General features: G+C 27.5%; 1 protein-coding gene and 1 pseudogene across 10 annotated transcripts in view; one reads left to right on the top strand and one right to left on the bottom strand.

Moving 5' to 3' along the window:
* LOC107437061 (regulatory particle non-ATPase 3) overlaps positions 1–18,196 on the bottom strand; it is a 32,785-nt gene extending 14,589 nt beyond the window's left edge. For 2 of the 10 annotated variants that reach the window (XM_071180006.1, XM_071180010.1), the window contains exons 1-8: positions 17,789–17,910; positions 16,167–16,279; positions 12,966–13,156; positions 10,207–10,353; positions 6,829–6,965; positions 5,817–6,007; positions 4,485–4,588; positions 3,321–3,435 (exon numbers count right to left, since the gene is read on the bottom strand). In XM_071180006.1, coding sequence (XP_071036107.1) covers positions 3,321–3,435; positions 4,485–4,588; positions 5,817–6,007; positions 6,829–6,965; positions 10,207–10,353; positions 12,966–13,156; positions 16,167–16,272 — 991 coding nt within the window. In that variant the 5' untranslated portion in view covers positions 16,273–16,279; positions 17,789–17,910. The other 8 variants (XM_016048940.3, XM_016048944.4, XM_071180005.1 and 5 more) reach the window with 8 other exon arrangements.
* LOC139425517 (ethanolaminephosphotransferase 1-like) lies at positions 796–3,039 on the top strand (annotated as a pseudogene).
* Positions 18,197–20,218: the final 2,022 nt, after the last annotated feature.

Raw genomic sequence — 20,218 nt, 5'->3', positions numbered from 1 at the left:
TTATGAATAAAAGGCATGTTTTTAAGGGATGGCAGCTTATTTTTACTAAAAGGGCAAGAAGGCATTAATAGGAATCTAAGAGCAGGCAGGGTGGGCTGCCCTTGTCAAAACACTTAGGGAGAACACTGGTGATGTTCTGCCACATGGTCAAATTCATGCAGTGATAGTGTTTGATAATAGATAAATTAATTAACATTAACATATTTAATAAAATAAATTAACTCTTTTGATTCTTATTTCTAAACAAACTTATCTTTCTGTTGAATGTGTGTGTGTGATGAATTTGGATTAGGCTGTATTTGTTAAATATTTTAAAATTCAATTTGTAGCCACTTTTAACTAGCTACCCTACCTTTGATAATTACACAACATATTTCCTAATTTAATACTCCACTATACCACCCAAATCGTCACATGTATTTTTTCTTCACATTAAAAAAAATATACAGAGCGAACAGAACACAAAAAAATACTTAAGTGAACATATTTTAACAGTATTTTCCCCCTGAAAAAATTAAAAGACGTGAAAATTATGAGTATAGTGCATTAGCCACAAGCCCTTTAAACAATCATGTTATTCATTCATTTTGGAATCAAGCAGTGAAGCCAGTACCGCCAAGGCTCGCACCTATTTAAGGACATTCACAGGGATTCTTTTTAACCGCTTGAATGTTGTCTTACTTTCAGTAAATGACTATTGTGTTAGATAAACAAATGCTAAAAGGGTTATTTCAATTTTGATTGATTAAATAACATAAAAAAGGGTATAGATTCGATCAGCGGCAGTCGCTTAAGATGACGATGTCACACATTCACCTTATGTCGGTAACGTCATGGTCTGAGGGTTCGGCCAGTTAATGTTCATTTGCTGATGGTCGTTTTCGCGTGGATCATGACACCATCCCTTATCGGTTTAAAGAGAATTCAAGCTTTTGATGAGGCCAATTATTTAGCATTCTTTCTTTTTGTCACTTAGTTTGTGAGAGTATGTTTACCATTTTAATGTTTTTAAAATAAATTTATTGCTATAGAACCTTTGTTTTTTATTTGTTTTGTTGACATCAGAGCAGGGCATTATTCACGAAAATTTTATTCATGACAAAATTTATTCAGAATAAATTTATTCTGAATGATTATTCATATGAAAATTTAGTCATTATTCATCATTCATTATGCAAATGTATAAAAATTTTTGAATAATGATTGATGAATAAACTCATTAGTCCTGACTAATTTTTCTGAATAAAATTTTGAATAACCAGCAAAAAATGCAATTGATATGTCTTTGTCTATAACGAGATGCAAAACATCGTTTGCTCTTAAACGTCTTATTTTAGGAATTAAACTATAAAACTAAGACAAGTATGACTATTTATTTTTATGTTATTTTAACTTACTCCAGCGTNGAATAACCAGCAATAAATGCAATCGATATGTCTTTGTCTACAACGAGATGCAAAACACTGTTTGCTCTTAAACGTCTTATTTTAGGAATTAAACTATAAAACTCAGACAAGTAGGACTATTTATTTTTATGTTATTTTAACGTACTCCAGCGTAACATACTTAGTTGTGCTAAAAAGTAGGTTTATAACAGTTTAGTTACTTAAGTTCATTTTAAAATTTTGTTCTAAAATCTATAAAACGCAATTTTTTATAGTTTTTGAAAGCAAACGATAATATACTTTAAATTTTTAAATAAAATTTTAACTTAAAAAATTAAACGCTTTTTTGCCATGTAACCATTTCTCAAAAGTATGCATTATGTTAGACAAAAGTACATTTTCTCAAACATTATATAAATATACTTGAAAAGGATTAACGTTTTATTTATAGTTGTCATAATCGTAGTCAATTAGAGTATTCCGTGCCCATTTTTGTTGACCAGTGAAATTATTCAGTTATTCTTGACTAATGAATAAAGGATACTGAATAAGGAATAATGAATGATTTATTCTTTATTCAAAATATTTCTGACTAATGAATAAATCTTTATTCATCATTCATTATTCAGATTTTGAATAATTATTCATCATTCTTTATTCATTATTCTGAATGACAAATGCCCATCTCTGGTTGACATACAGATACGTCATTCTGCGACTATCTCGGCCGTCATATCGTTTCTGAGCTTCCGGTGATTCATTTTCTTCGTATCCACCAATTCCAAAGTGGGCTTGGATAATCATTCCCTTGCCCACACATTAGAGGGTATAGCATGTGGTCCTACAAATTCATCTGGTCTATTAGAACAGTTGGGCAGCCCTGTTTTTGCCAAAACACATGTTCTTTATTTGGCTGTGGTGAGTTTCGCTGTAGTTTTCTTCATTATGGAGCATGTTTCATATTCTCACATTGGGAGAAATACAACACTGGAGAGCATCCATGAGGTTAGGATACATCTCAAATGGTCTAATTACCACTTTCTTAATTACTTATTTTAAAGTGTAAAAATATTGGAAATGTACTGGTCTTGCAGTGGACAGATTATCGAACTTTTCGTAAATGGAGGAACTTTTGCTATGTCATAACCTGTTAGTCTGTACAATATATACACTGAGCCCCATCCAAAAAAGAGCTAAAATAGAATTCTCAGTGGGAAACCATGTGTCAATTGGTGCCTATAACTATTGTTTTTAAGTACAATGGTGTGAGCAATGATGTCTCCGACAAATATCTAAAGTAATCACCCCAGAGTATTCTATTATATAGTTGGAACTGTTTTTTTCTAATATTGCCTGAAGATTATTTGTCAACCAGGTGAGTTCAACTTGTGAAACTTTTAACTGGTTGTTTTACCCCATTGGCTTTGCTATAGCCTTCATTTTTAATTCTCCGAATAAGAGTAGTAAAACTGAAATTCAGGTAACTTGGGCTTTATATTATCTGCTGTTGCTCATATTCATTACAGAGTTTGTTGTGCAACAGATGTGCCGTCATTTCCAGATACATTGTTTTTCATTGAAGGAAGGTAAAAGTGATTTTATTCCTTATCTCAATTTGCTTGTGCAAATGTTAGTTAAGTTAATGTTTTTTTAAAACTTGAATTCCTTTTGTGATCTAACAGAAAAAGAACTATTTTCAGGTATCAACAACTTCAGATCTAAAATTTAGAGGCAATTATTTTCCTGTCAAAAATACGTTTCTCATAGTATATTATATATATAATATATAAGAAACGAAACTACACAAATTGGTTTTGATACAGTACAGCAATGCAGCCAGTAAAAATAAATCTAATAATTGTAGTAAAATTTGAATAAAAGAACAGGCTGTAACAATCAAGTTGTAGCAACACTATAATTTCAATATTTACATACCCTGAGTTAATTTATAATAAGGTGCCAAGGATTTTCTTAATTGAGGTTGGCGAAACAAAGACCTGTCAGGTATATCACCAAGCAATAATTCTACAGTTATTGCCAATTTGTAAACCTACAAAATGTAATGAAAAAAAATTATTAACATAAAATACAGTAGATATTAAAAAACAACTTTTGTAACTAAAATTATTTCCCCTAACTGTAAATAATGAAACAAAGAAAATGCAGAACAGAAGTGTTTCATACCTAACAAAAAATGTGATGTTGCGTCACTGCCGCCCATGTCTTGTTTTTATGAGTGAATAAGTTTTATGACTGGATGGAATTAGATAATCATATTAATGCACATAAAATTTCGACACATTGCATTCAATATTACAGACCAGGGGATAGAGCAGAATTTCTTGCCAGACTCTTGTTAAAAAAGTCATTTAAGAAAGAAAAAGGTTCCTTCTAGGATTGGGAAACAGAATATGCTTTTCATTATGTTTTATTTATTTTAGTTAGCTTGAGTTATATCCAATATATTATCGTATGAAAAAGATCTTGAATTTGTGACAGTTAACACTTATTTTATAAAGTAACAGAAAACAATAAAAAAGAAACGGTTTCTTCAGTACACTTTAAATACATTTTTAACAAATTACTTTTACTATGAATAAATCTTATAAAAACTCATATTTTTCTAATAATTTAAAAACTTTTAGCTGTCATTATTTTATTTCAACATATATAAAAATCCATTAATTTACCAATAGTGCAATTTAGGAAAATAAATCAATATATAAATAAAAAGAAATAAATAATATTAAAAAAAAAGTCAATTTTTGCAACTTTTTTTAATGTCTTCAATTTTTAAACTACAAATATTCAGATGGTAAGATATTTTAGCATAAGATCTGAGTGATCAAAACAGCAAATATAATTAAATCTGTTCATTTGCATTGTAGCAATTAATTTGTGCATAAAAACATTTAACAAAACAAAACTCTTGATAAAAAGATATTTAAAATTTCCTGTCAAATAAAATAGAAAAGATAATTTAACTAGTTTGATTTTGATTAAAAAGATTTGAGGCTAATCTAATAATGCAGAATTTATGCTATTATTAGGAGGATAAATTAATTTACAAAAATAAACTGATAAATATCGGATGCATACTGTTTGCCTGAATCCAACAGCAGATGTCTCTGGAGCTTTTCTGATTGCTTGTAGTAAATTTTTATGGGCTTCAGAATAATCTAATTGAATAGCTTTTATGCGACCTGTAAGAGAAAATAACAAGGAAAAATGAAATGCCTTATAAATAAAAACACTATGCCTTATAAATAAAAACAAATCTGATAAAAATAAGGGAATGAGCAAAACACAGGCAAAACATCGTTTGCTCTTAAACGTCTTATNCTCCAAAATTTAAGGATGCTGCTCTAATGGGAGCAATTTGTACAATACCAATATGGGTTCACAGATATACAATTGGTAATAATTTTTTTTTATTATTAAATATTTCTTTTTTAAAAAAATGGGTAGTGGAAACAGTCTATCTACGGAAAATCGTTAATTAATAGCAAAATACGAGGATTCTCTCGCGAAATAGTGATGAAGGGGGTGTAGAAAGACAAGCTTTTATACCCTCAAATTAAGGCTCCAACACTGGAAGTAGATTAATATTATCCTTTATGCGCTATGAAAACTTTATAGCTCATTTTGTTATTTACTTTGTTTCATATGACATAATTTTTGAATTTGAAAGTTCTTCAATTCTTATTTAGATAAATAATATTTATTCTTCCTGTTAACTTTTAAAAAATTTAGAAAAACACAAAAATTTCAGGACATTTATTGAAATGTTTAATAATTAAGAACACTTTCTTTCTTTTTTTTAAATTTTTTTAAGGAAATTAAGGACAACTTTGAGACCTGAAAAGAATAAGGAAAGGATGAGGGCAAGCAAGTGCACACATGCCATATTTATTTGGATTAATACACTTTCAGGTTTACAAAAATAGATAATGAGCCATGTAAATTGTAAAAATAATCAGTTATATATTTGAAACTCCAGAGTTGCCAACACAGAAAAAAAAATGTAGAAGATTTTGTAAAATCATTAAAACAATTTTTAAAAATAATTATGAAAAATAAATTATTCAACTTGCAAAGAACTGGTAATCAAGCATCAATAAAGAGAAATAAAATAGAAAAAGTATTTTACACTACAGCACAATATTTTCCGATTAGTCTCAGACTTGAATATGAAAACTTTTTATTATGCTCATTATATTTCTAGATTTTTAATCATGTAATATAATAAATTCATTTTTATATAGAAGTAATATGTTATTCAATAATTTGTTTTTTAAAAAAAACTTTATAACAAGATTAAAATATTTTTGACCACATTAAAAAAGAAAATATATACTTTAGGTAATACTGTTTCACTATCAGGTAATACTGTTTACATTCACAAATAAAATTTTAATAATAGAAACTTACCAAGGTAGTATAAGAACCTAGCCCACTCATTATCAGAAGCCATTTCTGGAAATACAGATTTTGATGCTAGTTTAGAGGCTTGCTCATATAAATTATAGTGTAAATAATTGCGTAATAAACAATTCAGAAGAACAGCCTGGCCTTCATAGTCATTTCGTAAAACAGCACTTCTAAGGCGGCTGTGAAGAAAGCTACAGAAAGAAGAAAATATTTCAATGACATTTTTAATATTAAATAAAAAGGAGCAAAATATTTTTTCAAACATTTACAATTCTGTTAAAGCAGGCAACATCAGATTTATTTTTGAAGATAATAAATATTAAATATACAAAGAATAATATTGGTTTCTAAATAACCACTAATAATATTGGTTTCTGGTAATCACTAATAGAAGAAAAATTACACAAAACTAGCAAAAACCAGAATTATTTTGACACTATAAATTTTACATTTATTTTGCTATTATATAACACTTATAAAGCATTTATTTTTCAATTATTCAGAGCATTCAATCTAATGTTGTAATTAGAAAACATTTTTTAAAGCAAACACAAAAGAAAAGAAAAAAAAAACAGAATAAATTTACTAAAATTAGATAATTTTCACTATGAACAGGATCCCCACTTAATTTTTTTTTAAAAAATTCAAGGACTTCAATGACTTTCAAGGACCTAAAATCAAATTTTTCAAGGACCTATTCGGTATTATTGTTATATGCTAAAGTACATGTCCACCAGATTTTACAACTTATTTTACATAATTGTAGCAGAAATTGCATTTTTTATTGCTAGTTTGGCGGAAGGAGTAAAATCATGGTTCCACTGTATATTGAAATTGAGACAATATTTTACAAGCATTCCATATTTCAGTTGTATCAGTTAATTTTTTCTAGTAGTAATTTTCAAATAGTCTTTAATAGAGATTTTTCTCTAAAATTTACTTCAACTTCAGTTTTCTCTAAAATTTACTTTACTTCAAATTCTATATTAAAAAATTAGATTAAAAAAATTACCTTCTTATATCGGCTAATCTGCCTGAGAGTTCATAACTCCTGGATAAGAAGAAATAACATTTTGCTGCAATCAGATCTACTGTTCGTTGAGGTTGAGCACACACTTTTTTCATTAATAGATCGGCACAATTAACAGCCTGAAAAAGGGATAAAAAGATAATGTTTTTTATCAAACTTGTAAGTATTTGATAATAACTCATATTTCTATAATACAAACATCAATACATAAAACAAACATGTAGCCAAAACCAATAGAATTCTATTTATTAATAATACATAGCAAGGTAAGGTCTTTTTACTTAGGCAGTAAAATTAAATAATCTTTTAAATAATAATTGCATGTTTTTAAAAAGTAATATGTTAATTAATTAAGATTGTAAGCAATAGACAGTTATTTTCATATGCAACAGAATTTTAAATTCAAGTTTTATTAAAACAAATCAACAAATAGAAATATTTTTCTTTTTTTGGATTTTTTAATTTTGAATTCAGCAAATTAAAAAAAAAAAAAACTAGATTCAAATGCTGTTTATATACTAGCTGTTATTTGAATTACAACCAAAGAAATGATTTTTAAAAATTAGAATTAATTTGAAGTAAATAAATAAATGATGATGATGATATGTAAATAAATAAATGATGCTTGTAAAATAGCTTGATGTATGCTCTCGTAAAAAGCAAAGCTTCTTCAACTAGTTCCTAAATATTAAAGTTTTCAATACTAATCATTATAAAGTCATTCAATAACAGCTTTCAATGAACAATGACTAAGTAAAACCATGGAATATAATCTCCAATAGTAATCTTTTTAAAAGATTAAATCGCTGACTTCTCAATATTCATAATAATATCAAAACACCTTTACAAGTGTGGATGAAAACTTCAACCAAATACATGACTTAATTAAAAATGTTGATAACATAGAGGTGTGACACAGTGTTACATTAATTGACAAATTTCAGCAGGCGTTTTTAATTTTTCCAATGGCGTAGAATTTCTAACTCAAATACTCATCAAAAGTAACATAAATTGAATGTGATTGTGTACGGAAAAAAAAAGAGAAAAAAAACCGACTTTTCTATCTTTCTAGAAATGCCTAAATTTAGTCAAAATGCTTTACAGTTCCAATCTATTTTAGAAGGCTATGAAACGAGCTCATTGCATTGACAAAAAGGAAAATTATTGTATGTACCTTTACATCAAATAAGACATTTTTACCTCAAGTCTCCTCGAAATAAGTTACAGAACGGAAAACATTATCAATTAACAATTTGCAACTCAGCACTAAATTATAAATATAAAAGACTAATTCTAAAATATAAGTGTAATGAATCAATTTTGGTTGTAATGAATATTCACAAATTTCAAACAATGATTCAAAAATTTAAACGTAACTACTTTGAATAAATAATAATTGGCCTAGTAAGTTTCTAACGAATTAGGAGAATGAGAAAATTATTGAGAAGAAATACAGAGGGAAGTTAAAAGGATGCATAGCTGTAAAGCAAGAAAGATAAAACTCTGACATAATTTCAGAAAAATATAAGTTTCCTAATAACTAACTATAGAGTAGAATCTGAAATAATTTTGATTATGTATGGTATGGAATTATATATATAAAAAAAAGATATACAAAAGCTATATCACAGTAATAACTATGAATTTAAATTTCTATTCTATTTTTTCTTTGTTAAATGTTCCAGAATACAAAATGTAATGATCTTTAATTTAAAAATAAAGTTTTTAATTATTTTTTTTAAAAAAACTTACAATTCTAAAATATTTTTTAACACAAAAACAGTAAACTGATACTATGAATGTGGCCAATGGCATAATTTAACACTAGTATTTAAATACTCAAGCAATGAATAAAAAAACTGAGTAAAAATCATTTTAAGAAGTTTTTTTAAAAACTCTAGGTTTCAAGAAATTTTTATAATGCACATAAGTCAGGAAAAACTAGTGAGATTCAGTAAAATTGATCCAAAAAAAAAAAGAAATTTTAAGGATGCAGAATTCGTATTGACCAGATATCGGAGGATTCACCTCATTGGATCATCATCACTACCCCCTGAATCATACAATCCATTGCATTTGATGTTTAAAAGTAGAAGATATTAACCAATATACCTTTTACTACTATATTGCAGCGTAGCTAGCAGTGAAATGATGAAAATTACAAAAAAAAAATTTATGTGTTCAGGAATTATTTCCAGGAATTATCCCTCTCCAGTTTCATTTGTCAATTATAGGCCCAATAATTACTACCAATTTTTATCTCATTTACCTAATAATTGAATGTGTGTTATTGTTGTAGTTTGCTACGCAAGTAGGTTTATTATTTAAAAAAAAAAATTTTCTCTAAATACACACATTTTTCAAGCTCAAAGCAAAATGATTGCTCTAAAATGTTCTAAAAATCGCATTTCAAAAGATTAAAATTGAGTTGCTTACCACCATCAAGTTTTTATGCCAGCAAAGTATTGCTAAGTTGAAGATATTTCACGATAACTTTCAGTTTAAACAAAGTGAATACAACCAAGGTTGCAAAAAACCCACCTACCCAATAAAACCCGGGCGGGTTTTACTGGGTAAAACCCACCCTAAAGTGGGTTTTACTGGATTTTTCTAAGATAGATTTCTTTTTTAACCTCTTTTATATTAAAGAGCTATTCTATTGAAATATAGCCTAAAAAAAATTAGTCTAGCCTAAAAAAAATTAACCTATGGTGTCAAAACTAACTATGTTGGAGACTGGAGAGTCACCTTACTGGCTAGATTTCACTGTATGGGTATTGATTAGTCAGTGCCTTTGATTCGCTTTTTATGCAAATAAAAAAATTTCCTCAAATATTTTTTAAGACTAAAACATAAATAAAAAGTAATTCTGTGCTAAAATAAGTTTCAAATGTGTGATGTATGCGAGTACACATAACATTTTGTATCGTGATGTCAAGAGAAAATTTTTTCAGACTTTTGCATCAATTTATTTGTATTAATTATTAATTACCTATATGTTAAGTCAATTTATAAAATTAAACTTAATTATTAATATTAAATAGGCTTTTTTTAAAATAAGATACTTATCCCTGCCCTCTCTTTTGAAACCCCCCCCCCAAAAAAAAACATGAAAAACCCAGAAAAGTCCAATTCTAGAAAAACCCGGGTTTTTTGCAACCCTGGATGGTAAAATAATTTAAATTAAGAAAAAAATTCCAGCTTTTCTTTAAAATTCATTTATTTTTTTCAGGTTTTTTTTCAGTATAAAAAATTCATTGATAATTCCAGGTGGGTGGTGCCCACCCTGTTAAATTAACAGTAGGAAATCAAAACAAATGAAATAATAAAAACAAAATAAACAAGATTATTTATACTTACAGACTGAGCTTGATCTGCATCAATGAGATGAAGTAGAACAAGGAGATGTATATAAATATCTTGTTCAGGCAATAATGGCTGCAGACTGGATTTAGCATTCTTTATTCTGGTTGGTGCTTTGTTACCATTTGTATCCATATCCATAGGCTAAAAGTTAAAAAATCTTTAAATTCAGGAAGAAAAAAAATCATGGAATTTAACATTTATAAATATTATTTATTATCATCAACTATATTGATAACAATAACTAATAACAAAAAAAAATTTCTTCCAATTGTTAAAAGTTTTTCATATACATAAAATTAACAAAACACAAAAATATGTTCTAAATAACTAGTTTCTGGAAGGAAAAACAAAACAATATTATATAAGTCACCATAAAATTAATTATATAACTCACTATAAGAACATGTTACACACAATTTTAAATACATTTAATTTAGAGTTGTTCCTTCAACTTTATAAAACAATTACTTTATTCAATTATGTGAAAGAATGATTTTAATTCAAAATTACAATTAGTAAAACTTAATGGTCATAGAGGATAAGTAAAGTTATTGGAATTTTTTAAATTTAAATAAAAATCATTTATAAATGTAAATTAACAAAAACACTTACAAGATTAATATAGATTATACTGAATGAATAAAATATTTCTAAAAAATTAAGTAAACTAAAAATAAATCTTAATAAACTCATTGTTGTCAAGGTTTAGGACAGAATGGATTAATTCACAGTTTAAACCAGAGTTTAAACCATCCTGTCTAAAACCTGTTTGTCTTTAACTGTCCAAAACTCCTTTATTCAAATTATGTCACAATTTAAAAAAAATATTGTGAAAAATAAAAGATTAATTTTTGAACAGGAAAAATGAGGACAAGTATTTGTTCTACTAAAAAAGTTAATCATTATTTTTAATATTGCATTATTTATCCAAATATAATGCAGTCCAAAAACATAATTTATCAGTATTAAAAACATATTTATTTGTATTTAAAGGATAAGGTATTCACTTTTGTTGTTCATTGAATTGTGAAGCTTCTAAAGTTATAAATCTTTTACTTTATTGTTTTCCCTTAATAAGTAAAAGCAAAATGTATAAAAAGTATAGGATATTTATTAATATATGTAATTATTACATGTACAATGGTTACACACATAGAATTTTTACCTTTTACCAATGTTCAAGGTTTTGGACACTTTAGGACAGTTTAAGATGGTAAAACTCACACGTCTTGTCCATAACAAGTTTAGGACATTCAAAATCCCAACCCTGAAACTCATTATGAATGCAAATTAGGCTAAGATATGATCTTTCTAAAAAGGCTTAAAATAAAATAGAGCTGATGGTCCTTTAAGTAATTATTGACTGAGATATAAAAAAAAAAATTATAGAAACCTTTATTTATACTTGTTAATGGCATATTATGCTTGTGACAATCAAAAGAAGAAACAGGAAAGAAGTGCTGTTATTGACATTATACTTCATTTTTCAATTTATTTACTGTTATCAGCATAAACAAATTTATATTGTATACATGCTTTTTATTCATTAATATTAATATATTTTCAAACTTTTTTTTGCAAAAAAAAAAACTTTCATTATTTTAGCAAAAAATTTTTTAAATTGGTTAAAAATACTTTCACTCCATATCATTTTATATAATGCTGCACTACGTTAAAAAGCTTATTGTTAAACTTAAACAGCCACTATGTTAAAATAACTTAAGTGTTCTATTCTTTATTAATAAATCCATAACCGTTTACCATTTTAGATTTTTATGCCTATTTGTCACTTCATATTAAGATTTGCATTGATTCAATCGATTTAAAAAAAAAAAAAAATTGGGGGCATACTTACATGTTAACTGGAGTTGTAAAATAATATATGTTTATTGAAAAAACTCTTATTTTCTTTTATCACCTTAGCATTATGGAATATAAGTAAAAAATTTTAATAACCCATAGAAAACAATCAATAGTTAAAAAGTTTGTCATAAAAATACTATTGAATAATGGTTTAGATACTTTTAATTTAGAGCTTAAGGAATTATGTGACAAATAAACCACAAAAAAAGATAAATATTTTTAAACCAAAAAGCATGATTCAAAAAATTTTATTTAGCAAAGAAAAAAATGAATTAAATCTTATTTTGGTATATTTTAGTATATTTAATTATAAATGCAGATATGCCAACTTGCTCAGGACAGCAAATAAATAGTTTTGAGTGGTAGTTTAATAATGTGTGAATCATGGTTTAATAAATTCCGTTTATTAGGTTTCTATAACCCACTATTTCTAAATAATTCAAAGGCTTATATAATTCCCAATCTTTTAAGAATTAAGTTATGCGACACCGTTTAGAAAGTAAACAAAACTAGTAAGATATTTGCAAATTTTAGTATGTAGTTGTTTACCATTTTTTAATTAAAATCTACAAATATAATAATCTACAGTATTCATTTTGTACTTTAACTATTACAATGGCAAAACTTATTTTGGCCCATAATAAAGTGTATTTCCAATAATAATAAACAAGATCGCATAAACATTTGAAAAATTTAATACAGTAAATGTAATTAAATACTTAGAATAATAAAATTTTACAAAATATAATTGCTTTTTAAAAATATTTTATTTTTATAAAAATGTAATAAAGAAGCGACCAAGTGAAGAAAATATTAACTGGTTTCCAATAAAATTATAAACTAAACTTAAAATATAAAGAAATTCAGTATCAATGAAATAAAAAACTTACCTCATCAATGAAAGCAAGCAATACATCTTTTTGTTGAGAAGAATGAACATAAAAATGAGTAACAACTTTACGCAAAATTTTTGGTGTTAAGCGCTTCCTGATGGACACAAGAGCTCTTACAACTCTAAGAATGAATCTTGGTTCTTTTGAGTTGACAGATTTTTCTATGAAAACCAGGTGCTCCTTTATATCTGAAACAAAAGGAGATATTTATTAACAAATTATCCAACTTTTGACTTACTCTAAAATTTTGAAATAGTATAGGTATATAAGAATAATGTATTTATATGTCTGTTAAACTTTCATATAAATACATTATTGTTTATTATGAAAAAAATATTAAATTTTTAAAATGCTTGTTGCTTGTTTTAAATTACATTACATTAATCACATGTAGACATTACACAATATATCTAACTTTATTAATAAATATTGCATAAATAGATATCATAAATAAATGTTGCAGCTAAATTAACCATTTATTAAGAATATATTCTAATCTTATTCATTGAACATTCAATAGATTTTGATATTTAACTAACAATAAATATTTTTGTTATGTATTTTGAAAATTTGAATAACAAAATTTGTTAAATTAAGTAAACAATGAAACCTAAGAAGTTAAAAATGTTGAAAGAAAAAGAGAAAATATTAAGCAGTAAATATATCAAGGATTATTACGTATCGAAATATAGTGCAATTAACTATACAAGAAAAAAAAGATTTCCTTGCAATAAAAATATTAACCCACAAAGGAAAACTCCAGTTGATTTCACGAAATAAAAATGTTATGATAAACTGTTTTAAGATATACTAAATATTTTACATATAGGGAATTTTAAGGATTTTTATAGTCATCAAAATACAAAAATTTATTACTCTAATAACCAAAGGGTCTGCAATATTTTCCATTTATGTATGAATTGGAATTTTCCTTTATTATGTCAATTCATAATTTTAAATACTATATATGAAGACTTTATTCCCATTAGCTTTTGTGAAAATATTTAGTCCAGTTTTATGGAAGACAGTTGTAGTGGTGGTAATGTTCCATTGTACATTTGTGTTTCTTGTGTAGGATTGAGGAATGAAAATGCTCAGTTCCAATGCCAAGAATTTTAAATAAGCAGTGAAATGAATAGTGAAACAAACGGACACTTAGCAGCATGGAAAGAGAGCCATAGCTGGTGATTTATCGATATCTAAAATAGCCAAAAACAAAGCTAACCCTTCATTATTAATATAATTTTGATGCATCTTAATCACACACACCAAACATTTTTTTATAATTATTAATAGAATTAATATATCCCTATGGAGAAGAAAAGTCAGGGGTGCCATTTTATGTTGAAATGATGGAATATCAGGTGAGGTTGGAGGGTGTATTGGTATAGTGGACTAGTTGAAGAATACTGACAAATAGAAGATTGTGATGATAAAAACATAAGATGGTGAAAATTAACAGTTGAACCCGATCAGAATTAATAAAAAGCTTTTATTTCATATAGTTGCAGAGCTCGAGATACAAGATATAAATATTATTCAAAGGAATTTCAGTTGAATAAGTTTTGCATACCAATATTAATAAGGACAGGCCATAGGAGACAATTCCCCCACGACCTGCCTAAACTAAAGCCAAATTAAAAAGTATGTGTAAATTGTTCCCAACGGACACAGAAGCATTGGTAGGAGATCCAAAATTGGCGATTTAATAAATTATAACATAGCCAAAACAAAGCTAACCAGCATATCAACATTGGGTTTAAAATAATACCTTGGCGATCACGAGTCGCCAACAAATTTATGAGAATTATTACAACCATGCAACTGAAACATTTTTGCGGTTAGAAATTAGAATAAAAGTTATAAATAGATTTTTGTTTTGGATTAGTAATGAAATAAAAAGTATCCGTTGCATTGATCTATAAGAGAAGGATAAATATTATATGTTCATGTTTGTTTTTAAAAGATTAAGTCTTTGATTTATTTTAAATGTAATTCTATTAAATCAGCTTAAGTAATAAGAGATATTTAAAAGGATAGGAAATAAATATGTAATGCCAGTTGTGGCATCACAATCCCAGTAACTGAAAGATTTGTAAAGTAGCTTAAAGAATATAGAGTTAAAAATAGAATATGATATTCAATATAGTTGTGACAGTGAATTAATGAGTTTTACACTGGTATTGAATTGAAAAGTTAGCCACTACTTTGGTTGTTAAGAAAATAATAAAATATTTATAATCATTTTTAATAAAATGTGTTAAAATTTAAATAAGTGGTTAAATTGAAACTTAAAATTTAAGAAATATATAATGCCTACAATGGCATCACCGTATAGTATATAAGGCTGTGATAGCCTGGTTGATAGGGCGTTGGGTCCATGTCCAAAAGGTCACGAGTTCCACCAGAGATTAATCTTGCTCTGGTTCAGGTCAAAATTACAATATGCGGACGAATGGTGTATGAATGCGCCCTACTTGTAAAATGGGTTGTGACATATCTGGATAGCAGAAGTCGAATTCTTGGACATTCCTTAAAATTGGCTTGTCAGTATTGACAAGTGGCATATGACAAGAGTATATATAATAAACAAATAATTCATTATTGATAGTTTAGATTTCTTAGAATAAAAATTTATTGAAAATTTAAGAAGAAAAAAAAGCAAATAAAAAAGCTGCAAATGATTATTACTTCACTATGTTAGTAATACTCATTTAAATATTTAAGCAAACTTAAAAATTGTATAAAATTTCCATTTCATGAGTATATTTTTTTCTTTTTTTGAAGACTTACTCAATTTTAGAAAATTTTCTAAAATGTACAAGTAACCAGGAGATTTTACTATACCAGTAGACCAGGGCAAACTATCAAAATTCAGTAGACTACTGGTAAATCCAGTAGAGTTGGCAACTGTGCACTATAAATTAAATGACTCCTGCCTAATATTAAAAGTTGTCTGCTTAAACTCATACCTACTCAGAAGTGAAAGGGAAAAAAATCACTGAGAAAATTTTCATGTAAGAGTCAAAACACTGTCAGTAATAATGAAATTATGCAAATAGAAATACAAAAAAATATTGTTACACATACAAAATGTCATAAGTTTTTAAATATTTGACAATAAACTGCTTTAAGTGTTTTCAAATTGATATATCAAAATTAACAGTTTAAAAAAACGTAAGAAAAAAATGAATTTACCAGCCAGTGATAAAGCTTCGAGGTCAACTTTGGGAGCCTTTTCTTTCTCAGCTGCATTATCTGCATCTTCTGAAGTCATTTCAACATCGACGTCTTGAATTGCCATTACTATACTGAAAAATAAAAAGTAACCATATAGTCATTACATTATAATACAACATTTGATGCCTTGTGCGTGAAATACAAATGGATAAGAATTTTTATTTCTTAAAATGAAAAACTAAAAAAAAAGCTACAATATACTTTAACTCTTTCATACATGGTTAACAAAATAAATTTAAAAGATTTAACTTAGATATAACCTGCAACCACAAATTAAATATTAATTGCAGAAATAGAAACCTTTCATAAAGTACTAATTTTTCATGTTAAAAAAAAGCAGTGAGATCTCCATAGATGTGATCTTTTTCCGTACTTAGGTATTTTGAATGCTACTAGAACTTGAAATTAAAAAAAATAAAAAAACAGAAAATGGTTGAAAATCTTAGTCTACACTACTTTATGACGACTAACTATACCTATAAAATATCAAATATAAATATGTTTATGAACCACAATATTATTGAAAATTAGCAATGCACCAGATGCTGAATTTGACCATGCACTTATAATTTAATATTACCATCCAGTTTTTATATTGATAAAGAATTAGGATCCTTAAATTTTTAATTCTTACAAATTTTAAACTAATTTACAACTTGAATGATGAAATACTGGGAATATTTCCAGATCGTAATCTGGCACACCAATTACAATGGCCAAGGTGCCAAATACATTTTAAACTTGCAAATTGTACAAAAAAAAAAAAAAAAAAANAAAAAAAAAAAAAAAAAAAAAAAACTTAGTTGTTTGCTTGAGGGTGGCTAAGAGTTATACCTTTCGAGTTGGTCCCTTTCTATCATGTTTCATTTCATATCTCACGGGCAGCTCAACGGAATCTGCCAAGGCTTGGCGATTATTCTTTAATAGATTACAATACGGAAATCTCTCTGAAAACTAATCTAATCACTGAAATTAAAACCAGTATACAAGTTTCCTTATGCAATAAGTCAACTTTGAAGAAAGCTATGAAACCCCTCAAAATAAAGCAACTCCAATTCAAACGCTATTTTTAGATAACAATTGAATTGTAATGTTTCACTACTTTTTTAATATATAAAATAATAAGCTTAATGAAATAAAAACACAAAAGTGCATTTTTCTTAATGAACAATTTCTGGGAAATCCTATGAATTAGGTTTTTCGAAAAATCAATTTTTTCCCCTCTAAGAATCAAGTTCTATAAGCCTTAATAGGGAAACATGAATTAATTTATATTTAGTGATAACAATCATGACAATTAGTGTTTTCGCAAATATTTACTGCTTTATATATAATTACGATAGTCTTTACATTGTGTGTATATTAAGATTTAAAATAAACAATTAAATGTGAATAGTATTTATAAATAATTGCATAAATAATTAAGATAATAGAAAATATATATATAAAGAGGTTTATTTAAAATTACAAAAACATTAATTAATCATGAAATATTTGAAATTTATCAATTAAATTGTTAATCATTAAATACTATCATAGATATAATAAATAAATCACAGTTATGGAATGATTAAGCCTACGATGTTAATTTTTATATCTTTCAAAGAAATGAGAACTCTGTGTACAAATATATCACTATAAAATCATTTCAACAAATGAAATAGTTAAATATCATGAGCTAAATGAATACAAAAGCAATACTAACTAATATTTAATAACAAAATTTTACTTGACTCCTGATGACAATGCAGTCTTCAAATATCCGCTAAAGCTGTCTGAATTTGATTCGATTCGATTACGATAAATGTTTGCATTTTCGAAACAGTTTCGAAACAGCAAAATTGCAAGAGTCACTGTCTGTGAATATTTTTCTAGGAAACATTTTCACTGCATTCGATTCTCACTTGCGATCGCAAATCGATGTGATTCACGGCTGTGCATTCGCGTGTCTTACTTGCAGTTTTGAAACACTCGCATATGAGTGAATTGCATGGTGTGAGTTATATGCGCTGGTATCAACGCATTTGCGTTTTAAGAAAGGGTCACTTTTATTGGTGCGTAAAACTAGTCGGATACGCACTGCATGCGAAAAATTCGGTGTTGCGATTGACAGCCTGATTGATGGAATTTATTTGAATTATTTAATGATCCATTATGGTATAACAGGCACATTATGGGCAACCGTAATTCCCATCACCTTGGAATAAAATACACGTTACGAGATGTTTGCGAAATAAAGATGAGAATATAATAGGCATCATTTATACCACGGGTGGAGAACCGGGTATCTGATTCCGATCTTGGCAGTCAGTTAAATCAGTGCTCCTCAACTCCCAGTCCATGGATCGGTAACGGTTCGTGGATCAAATGGAATCGGGTCGCCCATTTCATTGAAACTGAATTTAAATTCCTAGGTTTATACCCCAAATTAAAAATATCTGTGCTCCATTAAATTTTTATTTAAAAAAGGGGGCCCCGAAGGTAGTGACATAAATGTTTTAATGCCTTAAAAAGTAAAATAAAAAAAAGAAAACCACCACGACTGTTTTCTCTTTCAATTAGTTTTAGTTAAAAAAAATCAATCATCATAACTGTAAATATGAAAAATAAAACACGAAAGAGCGGCGTGAAATTTACATTAGAACTAATGAAGAACTTCGTCTTCTCTTTATCGTTAACACTAGAAAGACTGAAAATTAGAATATGCCTATATTGCCCAAGAGCAGTCAAAATGACTGAATTGTGAATGCGTAAATAAATTTGTTTAAAATTAATTTTTAACAATTTTTAAATTGTTTGCAGTTATATAACAAGTTATTAATAAATATTAACAATAAAAAAAAATTATATGTTGTACAAAAAGTCACAAAATTCTAAGAAATTGTGTCATTATATACATTATTGTTTTTCTAATTGAAATTAAAAGCAATTAAAATGACTTCATTAGGCAGTCTAGTGTTAATAAATCAAAATAATCTAAAATATAAACAATCAACGGGGAACACTGACTTAAATAACTCAGACGTATACACAGGAAGGCAAGTTAAATCTGTCGTAGTTGAAAGTCCTCTCGATGGTTGTCGTGTAGAAGTGTGAATAGAGGAAGCTGTTCACGTCATTTGATTGAGGCCAAAGTTGCGTTTTATTTTTATTATGGCTGTTAAAAGATAAAGACATTCTCAACCTTGAGATATGGTGTTAGGTGTTTAGTTACAGTTTGGTGATGCCATATGTGCGACCACGAGGAATGATTTAATGTATCAGCACATTATAAGGGAAAATTAAAAATGGTGTAAAATTATATTATTAATATATTTAATAGATTTAAATTATATCAAACAACTTATTACATACATTATTTGGGGAAACTATGATCATAGCGCTTAAGCTAAGGATAAAAAAAGCTTCCTTTTTAGCTTAGAAACTAGTATTTTTTAGCCACTTAAAAGAAAAAATGGAATTTAATATCAAAAACTTATTCATAAAAGTTATTAACTTCATCACATTTATTTTACATGTAGTTTTTTTTCTTCTCAAAATTTGTAAGCTCCAAGGTTTCCATTTAATAATTATCTTCTTTATATAAAACACAAGATCGACTCATCGACTCTATGCCGGACGTAAAGACTGTGAGTGCGTAAAGGTTTGTGTGAGGTTGTTACTTTTTTTTTTCTTTCCTCCAAGCCCTGGGCATGTATGTGAGGTTGTTACTGAGGGAAAGTGGCCCAGCATTATTTTAATGTATGATAATGCGTGACCTCACGCTATTGACGCTTTTCTTAAAGAAGAGGATATTCGCCGTATTAATCTCTGATGTCCCCGGATCTCAATCCTATTTAACATGTTTGGGATAATTTAGGAAGAGTCGATACACAACATAACCCCCTCCTAGGAATCTCCATAAGTTATAAGTTGCACTCTAGGAAGAATGGGATTTGTTGCCCCTAGAATTTTTTCGACATCCTCAATTAACAGTATGAAAGATTGGTGTAAGGTTGCATAGTTGTGCA

Source organism: Parasteatoda tepidariorum, chromosome 4, assembly GCF_043381705.1.
Source record: "Parasteatoda tepidariorum isolate YZ-2023 chromosome 4, CAS_Ptep_4.0, whole genome shotgun sequence".
Lineage (NCBI taxonomy): Eukaryota > Metazoa > Arthropoda > Arachnida > Araneae > Theridiidae > Parasteatoda > Parasteatoda tepidariorum.
Note: the sequence above shows the minus strand (reverse complement) of the source record. Positions and strands in the feature narration are given on the sequence as shown.